The 12,945-nt window shown below is 38.9% G+C and overlaps 1 protein-coding gene and 1 long non-coding RNA gene across 2 annotated transcripts in view; one reads left to right on the top strand and one right to left on the bottom strand.

The window, feature by feature from the left end:
• SMARCA5 (SNF2 related chromatin remodeling ATPase 5) overlaps positions 1-9,329 on the bottom strand; it is a 40,567-nt gene extending 31,238 nt beyond the window's left edge. Inside the window, exons 1-2 of the mRNA XM_025874250.2 lie at positions 8,700-9,329; positions 4,909-4,983 (exon numbers count right to left, since the gene is read on the bottom strand). Coding sequence (XP_025730035.2) covers positions 4,909-4,983; positions 8,700-8,876 — 252 coding nt within the window. The 5' untranslated portion in view covers positions 8,877-9,329. The remainder of the gene's footprint in view (positions 1-4,908; positions 4,984-8,699) is intronic.
• The window catches only part of LOC112826099 (uncharacterized), a 34,880-nt gene that overhangs the window by 13,164 nt on the left and 8,771 nt on the right, over positions 1-12,945 (top strand). Inside the window, exon 4 of the long non-coding RNA XR_003208846.2 lies at positions 4,074-4,145. This is a non-coding gene — a long non-coding RNA (uncharacterized lncRNA). The remainder of the gene's footprint in view (positions 1-4,073; positions 4,146-12,945) is intronic.

The following is a 12,945-nucleotide window of genomic DNA, read 5'->3' as shown; positions in this document are numbered from 1 at the left end:
GCTCAGTCGGTTAAGCGTCTGCCTTCAGCTCAGGTCATGATCTCAGGGTCCTGGGACTGAGCCCCACATCAGGCTCCCTGCTCAGCAGTGAATCTGCTTCTACCCCTCCCTCCCCCTCGTGCTTTCTCTCTCTCTCAAATAATAAAATCTTTTAAAAAAAATCTATTAAGTTCATGAAATATTCATCAACCCAATGCAGTTAATACTATTTCTTCCTTTCACGTCTAACCTCTGCCACTTATCGCACTAAGAGAATGGAAGAGTATGAACCAAAACAACTTAAGATCCTTGAAATCAACATGCTTCTCCATGATAAATTTCCTGTAGAAGACAAGCTTGTTTTTTGTTTTTGAAGATTACGAACTATTTTAAAGTGCTGAACTAAGATACTTATGTGTATTTTGCAGTATTTCATTTCTTAATGCATATAATAAAAAAGCCAAGAACATGCAACTAGAAGATGTTGGGGCTGAAAAAGTCTATTCAATTATTATAATTATATTTGGAATCAAAATAAATAGGCTCTGGAAATTCAGATAGGTCAGAGCTAGACATTTTAAGGTAAAACCTATTCTGCAGTATTCAAAAATCACTAAGTATTCTTCACTTCTTTCAAAAGTTTTCAACAAACATTATCTTCTTAAATAACTGTTCAATTCAACAACTACTTTTGTGTATCTACCAGAAAAGGCATTTTTTTCCATTATAGTCCAATATCAAAAATAAACCTAAGGGGGTCCTGGGATCGAGTCCCGCACTGGGCTCCCTGCTCAGTGGGGGATCTGCTTCTCCCTCTGACCCTCCCCCCCCTCATGTGCACTCTCTCTCTAATAAATAAAATCTTTAAAAAATAAAAAAAAAATAAACCTAAGGGATTATTTGAGATTGTCAGAAGGTGATAAATGCTCAGAAAATAAAGCAGGGTAAAAGGAACTGGGAATGGCACTAAAATTTTAACAGGGATGACCAGGAAAATCCTAAGACATGATGTTTCAACAGAGAAGGGGGGCACCCCACCCCCATTCTTAGATCTTATCACACATCTCTAATTTTCAAAAACCTTTAATGGCTCTAGATGTTTTAAGATTTTTCAAAGTGGGGCGCCTGGGTGGCTCAGATGGTTAAGCGTCTGCCTTCGGCTCAGGTCATGATCCCAGGGTCCTGGGATCGAGTCCCGCATCGGGCTCCTTGCTCAGCAGGGAGTCTGCTTCTCCCTCTCCCTCTCCCCCTGCTTGTTCTCTCTCTGTCTCTCTCGCAAATGAATAAATAACATCTTTAAAAAAAAAAAGATTTTTCAAAGTGTGCTTCATGACCCATCAGAACAAAAATATCCAAGACAAATCAGCAAATCAAGTTTTGAACTACTGCCTTAAAGAATTAAGTATAAATTTCACCACAGTTCTACGCAAAAGTCAATGACTTCAAAATTCTCACCATTCATTCATCCAAGTGGTAGTGGGACTATAAACAAGTTGCAAAGAACCAAGAAGTTCAGAACAACATTTACAAAATAAGCTTTCAGTAGAACTGTGGCAAGGGTTGAAGGAAAAACAGGCAAAGACCTTGGGTGAGAATAAGAATATTAAAATAAAAATGATTTGAGATCTTAAAGAGAAGGGAGAAAACTAACAGATCCTTAGAAAGTAGGAACAATAGGGTGCCTGGGTGGCTCAGCTGGTTAAGCGACTGCCTTCGGCTCGAGTCATGATCCCGGAGTCCTGGGATTGAGTCCCACATCGGGCACCCCTTCTCTGTGGGGAGCCTGCTTCTCCCTCTGCCTCTGCCTGCCACTCCCCCTGCTTGTGCTCACTCTGTCTCTATGTCAAATAAATAAATAAAATCTTAAAAAAAAAAAGTAGAAACAATAGAATAAGATTAGGAACCTGAAGGACATAAATTATAAAATCAAGTGGAAGATTATAATCAATAGCTTAAAACCAGTTTCTTTCTCTGAGACAGAAGGAAATGACACAGGGCAGGTACAGGCCATAAATATCTGGAAAGAGAGAGGAAATAAACTGAAGGCCTATAATTATTTGTGGAAGAGCCTGAAAATAAGGGTGGGAGAAATGGAAGAGAAAGTTTATCCAGAGTGGTTAAGTTTTTAAATAGCTAAATGGATTGTTGTGCAGTAAATACTGAAAACCTAAGAGAGTAAAAACCATAAATTTATTCTGGTACCAACCAGCACTATTATTTAGTTTTCTCAAGTAGTATTCAGCAACCTCGGTTCAAGAATGAAGAGCGGATACCAAGACTTACCTATGGTTAGAAACTAGCAGATGATGGGGAACTTACTTAAAAAGAAAAGTAATCAAGATCATGATTAGTGAAAAAGGAAATAACTAGGAAACTGAAAAACTTGGAAGAAATGTATGAAGAGATTTGGAAGAGGCCAGATCATTAAAAGGGAAACAAATACAGAAGCCAACAAAATAACCCATGCAATAGAAGAATACTGAATAGGGCAATGGGGAAAAAAGAGGAACTATTTTTGAAGTTAAACTTGCAAGACTATTAAAATTATGAAGTACCATCATGGACAGCTTGGGTATATATTAAGTGGAACTGTCATTGATTGAGATAACACTAAGCAGATATGTGAGGTAGAGAAAATAAACTCAATTTTGGGTATTCCTAAGAAAGAAGTACCAAAGGGACTTAAATGTCCAACAAACAAATGAAAATAATACAATGGCTGGAAGCATCTGGGCTAGAGATAAATACTGAGAAGAATTCAGTTTAAAGAAAACCAATGACAGGGTTGCCTGGCTGGTTCAGCCAGTGGAGCATGTGACTCTTGATCTTGGGGTTGAATTTGACCCCTACCTGGGATGTATAGATTACTTAAAAATAAAATCTTAAAAAAAAAAAAGAAAGAAAGAAAGAAAAAGAAAAGCAATGATAAGGATCGAACTGTTCAAGAGGAAATGTTTAGGATGAAGGAGGACAAAGGAATAGTCAAGTAAACAGGATACCATCTAGGGAAAAAAAGTGTCTCTCAAGGCAAGTAAAAATTTTGAGTGGTTGACAATATCAGAGAAGTGAGATGAAGAATGAAAGTAAAATTAAACTATAAATTGGAAATTAGATTCACTACTACAGTGTTAACAACAGAACATAAATTATGAAGGGTTTGAAGAAATGAATGGGAAAAGTAGAGTTGGCAAATATATCTTTTTCTTTAAGCTTGACAGCAAAGAAAAGATATGGGACAATTAGAGATATACACATATATAAAATGTAATAGAAATCTTAGATGTCCTTTAATGAAATCTTGCCATTTACAACATGGATGACCTAAGAAGTATAATGATAAGTGAAATAAATCAGTCAGAGGAGTGCCTGGGTGGCTCAGTCATTAAGCATCTGCCTTCAGCTCAGGTCATGATTCCAGGGTCCTGGGATCGAGCTCCACATCGGGCTCCCTGCTAGCCGGGAAGCCTGCTTCTCCCTCTCCCACTCCCCCTGCTTGTGTTCCTGCTGTCTGTCAAATAAATAATATCTTTAAAAAAAAAAAAAACAGAAAGAAAGAAAGAAATCAGTCAGAGAAAGACAAATACCATATGACTTCACTCGTATGTGAATTTAAGAAACAAAGCAAGAGAGGGGCGCCTGGGTGGTTCAGTCGTTAAGCCTCTGCCTTCGGCTCAGGTCATGATCCCAGGGTCCTGGGATCGAGCCCTGCATCGGGCTCCCTGCTGGGCAGGAAGCCTGTTTCTCCCTCTCCCACTCCCCCTGCTTGTGTTCCCTCTCTCACTCTCTCTGTCAAATAAATAAATAAAATCTTAAAAAAAAAAACTTAAAAAAAGAAACAAGAGAAAAAACCAGACTCTTAAATATAGAGAACTAGTGGTTGGGGGAGGGGGGTGAAATAGGTGATAAGCACTAAGTAATGTACAGAATTAGTGAATAACTATATTGTACACCTGAAGCTAATATACCACTGTATGTTAATTATACTGTAATTAAAAAATAAAAATGTCATTTATATTTTTACATACTACTGTTTATCATGCACATTATGTATGCATATACATATACACGTGTTCAAAAAATGCATTTATTTTTAGGATTTTGAAGCTATGTAAGAGATTCAAAAATATTTACTGATCTTGAAGAGAAGATCAAAGGTTGAAGAGAAAGTAAGTTTCAAAAAATATTTGTTAAAATATATTACGTACCAGACATTGACCTAGGTGTTGAAGACAGATTAAGACACTGTTTTTACTTTTAGAGAGCACAGTTATACTGCATAGTGGTATTACTATTTAACATGTTATTTTAACTTTTTAAGATTTCAGTACAATTAAATGAGTTTAATCCACATAAAGCACTCAGAAAAAGGCCTAGTACATAGTAAGCATTTGCTATTAGCCATTATTATTACTGAATCTCAATCTAAGTTTAAAGCTCTTCGTAGGTTATGGTTAAGTCATGCTAAAAAAGTTTTCTAAGGTATGAAATGTGAGGTGGGTCCTCAAGGATTCAAGTAAAATAACATCATGTGCTCTTTTTGTAAAGATCTCACCATATTATAAAAAAGCTATGGGCAAGGAGCATATATTATTGTCTTTGTACCCAGTGGAATAGAATGACAGATGCAGAATACACCTTGAATAACTACTACTCTGCTCTTTTACTCTCCTCACTCCCTGACACTAAATCTTAAAATAAAGGGGAGTAACATATCCCATATATTTACCTAACACTATTATGTGTGTTCATGTAATATTTCTACATTTGCTTTACATAGGCAAGTAACAAAAATTATAGTATCCCATGTTACACATATTTCAAATGGATATCTGTGCCTCAGTTATAAAAATTTAATGCAGAATTTTGGTCCATTTGATCACCTAATTAAAAGTTACTATAGACTCTATTCATATACTAGAGCATACATACCATTTTTTCTTCATAGGTAGGATCTGGTTCTTGAATTTCTTTTTGCTTTCCAGGAGATGCATCATCAAATACTTCCTGGTAGGAGGGAAAAATCATGGATTGTTCTTCAAAAACAGTTAACACACCATTATTAAACTAATTTCTGCTCAAAACACATTCTAAGTAATGCATTTCTATCCCAAACTTGCTAGGTACTTAAATGGCTATAATCTAACCTGACAGGGTATCCTGATGAAATTAAATGCCATGATGATAACAACCTATTTAACCCAAATATGTAAACTGCATGGCTATTGGCCAAGATTAAAACACAAGACTATTATCTACATCAAGCTAGAACAGAATAACTTTCAACAAATCGGTTTCTTTTTCTATTCAATAACTATTATGAAATCAAATTAAATAGTATATAATGTGAAGAAATCATGTTCCCTTTTAATCATAACACTGCAGTATCTACTGTGCTTCTATACAAATACACACCTAAAAATTACCATCATTAGCCACCCTGATTTCCATCTTCCATCTTCCAAAAAACTTATCATGCACCCTAAATCGAAAACTCCATAACTACAAATTAGTAATAAATATCCTTTCTTGTAAATTTATTCGACCTGACATTCAAAATGCCACAAAGAAACAGCAACAACTACTCTGCAAAGTTCTACTCATCTGTCAAAAAAACAACTAAAGAACAACAGGTAAAAGTATAATTTTCATTAACAATGTACAAATCCGCGCTTGGAAGTATGTACTATAGTTACCTGTGATTAAAAAATTGGGGGACTGGAGCTGGTATAGTACCAGAATTAAGAGATCAAATTATCTAAATTCTAATCTAACTTCACTGCTAAGATCTTTGGGCATCTGTGTTACCTTTAAAGCTCATCGCAGATCTCTGGTGTCCTCGAATAAAAATGATAAAACCACTTACTAGCCTACTTCACAGAATAGTACTAGATATCATAAAAGGTCAAAATATACCATAATAAACAACAGTAGTCATTATTTCTTTCATAGTTTAAAAAAAAAGGATTTGGACTCCAGGGCTGAGGTCATATGATTATTTGGTATACAGTGTGCCTATCTATCAGTCTACCCTGTTGGCATATGTATACCTACCTATTAGTCTAATCAACAGCGAAAGACAAAAAGACAGGTTCCGTCCACGTTGCCAAAAAAATCATAATAAAAAACGAAATTACTCCCCTGACTTATCAGTACACCAAGCAAAAATGAAAATTTAACTGAATACATAGGAAAGGTAGCTAATATTTCTGGGAAGGTCCACCTTGTCAGAAACAATTTGTGAATGCAAGTTTTCACTTATTTTCTAATTTTTGAAAAATACCCAACTTAAATTCTACTTTCATACAAGAAAAAGGCATTTAAGATTGCCAGACATATTACACATATATGCCCAAACCTAGTATTTATCAGTGAACCTCAATGATTTCCCAATTCATTTAGGAAAAAGATAATGTACATTTTACTTCAAAAAAAATTTTTTTTATTTATTTTTTTATTTTTTTTTTTACTTTAAAAAAGTTTTTTAGGGGCGCCTGGGTGGCTCAGTCAGTTAAGCATCTGCCTTCGGCTCAGGTCTTGATCCCAGGGTCCTGGGATCCAGCCCCACGTTGGGCTCCCTGCTCAGCAGACAGCCTGCTTCTCCCTCTCCCTCTGCATGCTGCTCCCCCTGCTTGTGCTCACTCGCTCTCTCGCTCTCTCGCTCTCTCGCTCTCTGTCAAATAAATAAATAAAATCTTCAAAAAAATTTTTTTTAAATCAACTATAACATGAAGAGAAAAACATCAAGACTAAAACTAGTCAGTGAAGAAACTGATAAAAGATTAAATTACTCATGCTCCTATACATGAAAAGGTAAAAATAACAGTTAACACACCATTAGGTAAAAAGGTAAAAATAACTAAGTCATTCTTCAAGAAATAAAATTGTCAAACATCCTTCTTAAAAAGTATATGACAGGGTAAGGTTTGTGGGAAATGGGTCAGTTTCAGAGCTAGACCTGGGTTCTATCACAGATTCTACTTATCAGAAGACTCAATTTCTTCATCTGGCAAATAAATATGGCCCAGACTTCATTTGGTACTCGTTATCACATCAATATCCATACTTAAACTTGAATTCCACTTAAATTTAAAAACAGCAACTGAAAGCCAGTTTAGGCTTTAAATTACTCTTTCTGATATTTAAACAACATCTCTAGTAAGACAATGGTTGCTATTCCAAAATCTGAACGACAGACCCTTTTGAGAAGCTGATGAAAACTATGGACAGCATTTTGCAGAGAACTGTCCATTTACACACAATTGCCTTCAGTGTCAAAGATTTTCAAACCCCCTTAAACCGTGGAGCATGAATCCAAGTTAAACAGCTCTGGTAATCCAAAAGAACCATTTAAAACCTTAAGAAAAATAGGCAACACTAGATAAGAACCTGAAACAGAAATCAAATCACTTAAAAAGTACAGAATATCAACGTCCTATTGCACTAAAACCTACCCTCACCAAAAAGTTCTCTTATAAACTACTAACATAAATGTTAATTCACGCTAGATTAGACCTTTGATGGCCAAGTAAAACTTTGGTGCGCCAAACTCTTCGGTGTTAAACTGCACTTCCATTTACTTATTGTGTTAATTCTGCATCAAGGATCCTTTTTTTTAGAGCAATATTACCTTCACTCCTTCTATCTAAGGATGGAAAAATCCCAGAAATCCTTGGGCTGCGACTATAAAATATCTCAAAACAGATCGAAGGCCAAGAATAAAATCTGGAAGGAGCAAGCAATCACTTTGTTCCCAGACCTCTCAAAGTCCTGGAGCACACCCAAGAGACCCGCCTGGCAGCTCCCCAAACTTTCCACCCCCGCAGCACTGTCACCATCCCCGGGCCAACCCCAGCCCTTGAAGGCAGGCTCGGCAAGCGAACAGTACCAATTTTCAAAAAAAAAAAAAAAAAAGAAAGAAAAAAAAAAAAAAGGCCAAGGCCCAAAAAGAGGAATTGCGCTGGACTGAAAGCCAACCGCCCCAGACTCACTAATTCATCCATTCACTCATTCATCCCCCTACCCAAATTAGATGGGAGGTGCAAGACAGCTGCTGCTGCCCTGGTCGCTTACCTCCCTAAGGAACAGTGCCTGAGAGGAGCCTCCTCTCCCTTCACAGGAGCAGCTGCGCCCCGCTTATCCCCACTGCGCACTCGGCCATCCAGCTCTAGCCATTGTTTCTGCCCAGAACAGATACCGCCCCCGCAAGGACCGGGATGAAAAAAAGGAGGCCTGAGTCCTCGGATGCGCTGCTTTTAAATGCCTTCCCCACCCCACACATCCTTCCCTCACTATCAAGTGGCATCTCCCTCTCCCTTCCCGCAAGTTTAGTGGAAACTAAAAGCTAGAACAGGAGATGGGTGAGGGAATTATGGGAATCTACCAAAAAAAAAAAAAAAAAACCCACACACATAACCGGGTAGGTTCCTCTCGGCCTCAGTAATCAATAACATCTGTTTAATAATAGCGTTGGAGGATTTGGCAAGGCTCGCTAAAAAGACAAATAATGCAAATGTGAAGTGCCAGAAATCCATCGGAGTCGGCGTGCGTAGGTTAAGCACAAGGGCGCAAGTGTGAATCATTTCGGATCCTAAGGGTCTGAGGCCGAGTTTGGATGCAGGAGGGGTGGAGTATGGCTCTACGTCTGATCACTAAAATCCAGCCGAGGGAACCAGCTCCTCCTCCCCACTGCGCCCTCTCCCCGCGCCACAAGCCACCCTCACCTCCATCTCGGAGTCCGCGGGGCCGGAGCTAGCCGCAGAGGGAGCCGCCTGGGCCGCGACGCCCTCCGGGCCGCCTTTGTTGCTGCTGTTGCTCACGCTGCTGGCGGCCGAGGCTGCGGGCTTGGAAGGCGCGCTCTCGGGAGGCGGGGGTGGCGGAGGCTCGGCCACGGACGACATGATGTTCCGTCTGCGTCACCCGCTGCTGCCTGAGGCCCGGCTCGGCAGAGATGAGGCCTAGGCCTGGGTGGTTACGTCGCCACGAGCTGACGGAGGAGCGAGAGGACCACCCGAACGCCCCCCTGCGCTGCGGCTCCGCTACGAGCCTGAGCCGGGCCGAGCAGCCTCCCCCTTTCGTCTGCCTCCTCTTCCGCGGGGCTCGGGATTCGACCGGCGCTTACCTCACGGCGGGAATCACGTCGACGGGAGTGGGCGGGGCCACTTGGGTCACCGAGGTCAGGGAAGGCGGGTTGATTTACAGGAGGGCGGAGGGTTGGAGTTAGGGGAAAGGAAAGCGAAAGAGAGACCGACGCCGGGAACTAGCTTCGCCGCCTCCTTTTCTTCCTCCGGGAGAAATCATCTATCTCGGCAGCATCCAGGACAACTACCTACGCCACCGACTTTCAACCCTCGCGAGATTAATAGTTGGCTAATTGACTGGCTTCTGAGTGCGCTTGCGCGTTCTCCTCGCCTCAACCTTGGCCACGCCCCCCGGGGCCCCCAGCGGGCTCTAGGACGAGGAGTGGGCGGGGCCTCGAGGGAGTGCTTGGGGAGTGCTTGGGGACGTAGATTTGTGCGTCCGCACTGAGGCATGACGCGAACGCAGTTCCTAACGGCTGTCCTCGTCTGTTCTGTCTTTTGAGCCCGGAGGGGGGTCGGTGGCACCACCTGAAAACTCAGCCAGGTTTGTCTACTGAAACATGGAGGCCTGTGCTGACCTTAACACTTTACCGCCTCCGCTTATAGGCGAGACGCCACAGCGTTGACGTTATGGTTATCCCAAGTGACGTCTTTTTTGTCGTGTCTAGACAAGATTCCGTTAGTGTGATTTTTGTTCTTCTTTTGTGATTTTTATTTGACAGAGAGAGAGAGACACAGTGAGAGAGGGAACACAAGCAGGGGGAGTGGGAGAGGGAGAAGCAGGCTTCCCGCGGAGCGGGGAGCCCGATGCGTGGCTCGATGCGGGGCTCGATCCCAGGACCCTGGCATCATGACCTGAGCCGAAGGCAGAAGCTTAACGACTGAGCCACCCAGCCGCCCCTGTTCTTCTCATGTTAGCTCTACCAGTCATCTCTAAATTTCTTCTACTTCGATACAGAGTTAGACTATTTCCTCCAGATTTACATGCTAAAAGTAAGCAAACTGCACGCGGCCATGTGACTGAGAAACCTGAGTAATCAAGGAAGAGAGGCGGTGGGTTGTATCTTTTCCTCAACCACCAAATAGTAAATAAAAAGTACATTCTTTTCTCAGTAACAAATGTTGCAAGTAATCGCTGTTTTGTACACTGCCTTAGGCTTCAACACAGCCTAAGGGTCCTGTGCATCCGTCTACTGCAGAATTTAAGCCCACTGTATTCTATTTGATAACAAATCAGCGTGTTACACTAAGTGTTATCTGCACTGCACAAGCTCTTATTCATCTTTGCATCCCATGTCAAGAAATCTATGTGTTTATTGAATAAAGGACACACTTTTCAAGAGTTAAGGTTTGAGCTAACTGGTTAATTATCCTGAACTTCATACACAAAGGATCTCCTTAGAATGTATAAACTACAAACTTAACTAATCAAACGATAATTCTTTGAGATCTGGAAAACGTCCACCAGCCATTAGAAATGCTATTTCTGAGACTATGAGAAACTGCCTAAGGACACATTAGAAAAATTCTTGCAATGACATTAAACATAGTCTTTGCATTGTAATTCAGAAAGTTACCAATAGGCTGAATCCAACATTGAACTGTGATTTTAAAACTATTGTACACCCACAAAACGAACTATTCTTAACCTTTTAACAACCATTAATGTAGAAGAATGTTTATTACATAGTGTTAATTGAAAAAAATTTTAACAGTTCAAACATACAGATAAAATTTGGAAGGATATTTATAAAAGTATTAAAAGTGTTGGTGTTTATTTCCTAATTTTTTTGGTTTGTATTTTTTTATTTTTCTAAAATGAATTTATATATTATTATATTGATAAAACATTTTTAATATTAAAAAGTGTTCTTTTACCAAAAAATGTTTGGGTGGAAGGGTAAAAGGTAGTGTCTAGGGTGGTATCTGACATATAGACACTCAATTAAATAGTTATTTGATAAATATTTAATATTGACATCGTTAAGTAGGAAGAATATAACATTTAATATTCAGAATATTTCCCCACTCTATAGTGATGGGTAGGTATCTTGGGTCCTGGTTTAGAAACCCTAAAAATATATGTAAGTATATAAATGGAAGGTTCTTAAGTCTAAGAACTATTTAAGGAAAGCTATAAATAGCAAGAAAAGCAATAAAAATTGCCTTTAAAATGGCAACTGTCTTTTAACATGTGCATTTATACTGTGAGTCTCATATGAGCACATGAAAGCTGTATGGGAATCTTAAAAATTGTAGAGGAAAGATATTTAGAAGAAAAGAGGAAGAGAAAACAGAACGTTTGAGTCCTCTAATTAACATTAAGAACAGAGAAACAAATTTTGAGCAGGGTCTAGAAGCAGAGAGAAAGAGGAGAGAGAAGCTACAGAAAACACAAGATGCCTGGCAACTGAGCTGTAGGAATATTAGCTAAGTTAGGCATATAGTACTTACATAGTGGCCAAAACACAAAGACCTATTTTTCTTCAAAGACAAAAAGGTTACAGTAATAGCTAGTTCTGGAATTGAAAGTATAATATAGGATTAGGGTAGTGCTTCAGGTAAGCACAGATTCTAGTGCAGGCTCAAGAACTAAGTAGCTGTGTGAATGCAGGCAAGTTATCTTTCAACTTCTTTGAAATCCGTTTTCTTGTCTTTTTATTATCTCAATTTTCTATTGGGGTAATATTCTTATAATGACATCATAAAAATTAAAGAGATAGTGCATGTAATGTGGTTAATACAGTGTCTGACCTGGAGTGAGCTCTGTGTTCAAGTATTAGGTATTCTAATTCTGAAGAATCATAAGCCCAAGAATCAGTCCAGTTGGAGGAAGGATAATCTAATGTTTTCTTTTTTAATAAGGAGGAAGGTAAGAGGAATCATGTCAAGAAAATGCTAGAAAATATTCCTGCTTTAACCATGTTCCCAGAAATAGAATGTTACAATGTAAAAACATATTAGTATTCTATCTCAAATATGCAAATACATATTGTTTACACTTAAAATTTCCTCTGTTAGATTTAGTGTGCCAGAACAGCATGTGCTGTGCTGTGCTGGAGAGTAGAATGAAGAGATGTTGCCAGAGGACAAAAGATGCCCAAGAGCAAAAACTCTCAGCATTCTGGCCTTGAATGATAAGGGAATGGAGTTAATTAAGTTTATCCAGAACAGAGTAGGAATGCTGAGCCTCTCTTCATCACATACTTACTTTATTTTGTGAAAGCTTAGGAAAATAAAGTCTGTAACTGTGACAACGATACAAGAGTATTGAGTTTGTGAGTATCTGTGAATGGAGAGTTCCAACAGTAGATACCAATGATCACATCTTGTATGTATCGATGAAATTAAAATCAGAAAAACTTAAGAGAAAATAAAATGAAACAAAGCACTAGTTCTTTGAAAAAATAAAATTGACAAACTTCTAGGAAAAGTGACAAAGTGCATAAATCACCAATATTAAGAATGAAACAGAACTTCCTGCAACAGATTCTGAAAACATCAAAAGGATAACAAAGTACTGCAAACATAAATTTGACAACTTAAATGAAATAAACCACTTTCTTGAAAAATACAAGCTACCATAATTTGGACAATAGGAAACTGACAATTTGAATAATACCATAACTATTTAGGAAATAAAATTTATAACTTAACTCCCCAAAACAAATCTCCAGGCCTAGATAGTGTCCTAGAGAACTCTACCAAATATTTTTGCACAATTCTATACCAATTCTACACAATCTCCTCCAGAAAATAGAAGAAGATACACTTCCCAGTTCATTTTATGACTCTACTATAATCCTGATACTAAATCAAACAAAGACACTATAAAAAAGAAAACCAATATCCTTTATGAATATAGACACAAAAAATGCTTAAGAAAATA

Source organism: Callorhinus ursinus, unplaced genomic scaffold, assembly GCF_003265705.2.
Source record: "Callorhinus ursinus isolate GAN/ISIS: 27379988/994484 unplaced genomic scaffold, GSC_fseal_2.0 scaffold4, whole genome shotgun sequence".
NCBI classification, from domain to species: domain Eukaryota; kingdom Metazoa; phylum Chordata; class Mammalia; order Carnivora; family Otariidae; genus Callorhinus; species Callorhinus ursinus.
The sequence above is the reverse complement of the archived record's forward strand: the minus strand, read 5'-3'. Positions and strand labels throughout refer to the sequence as shown.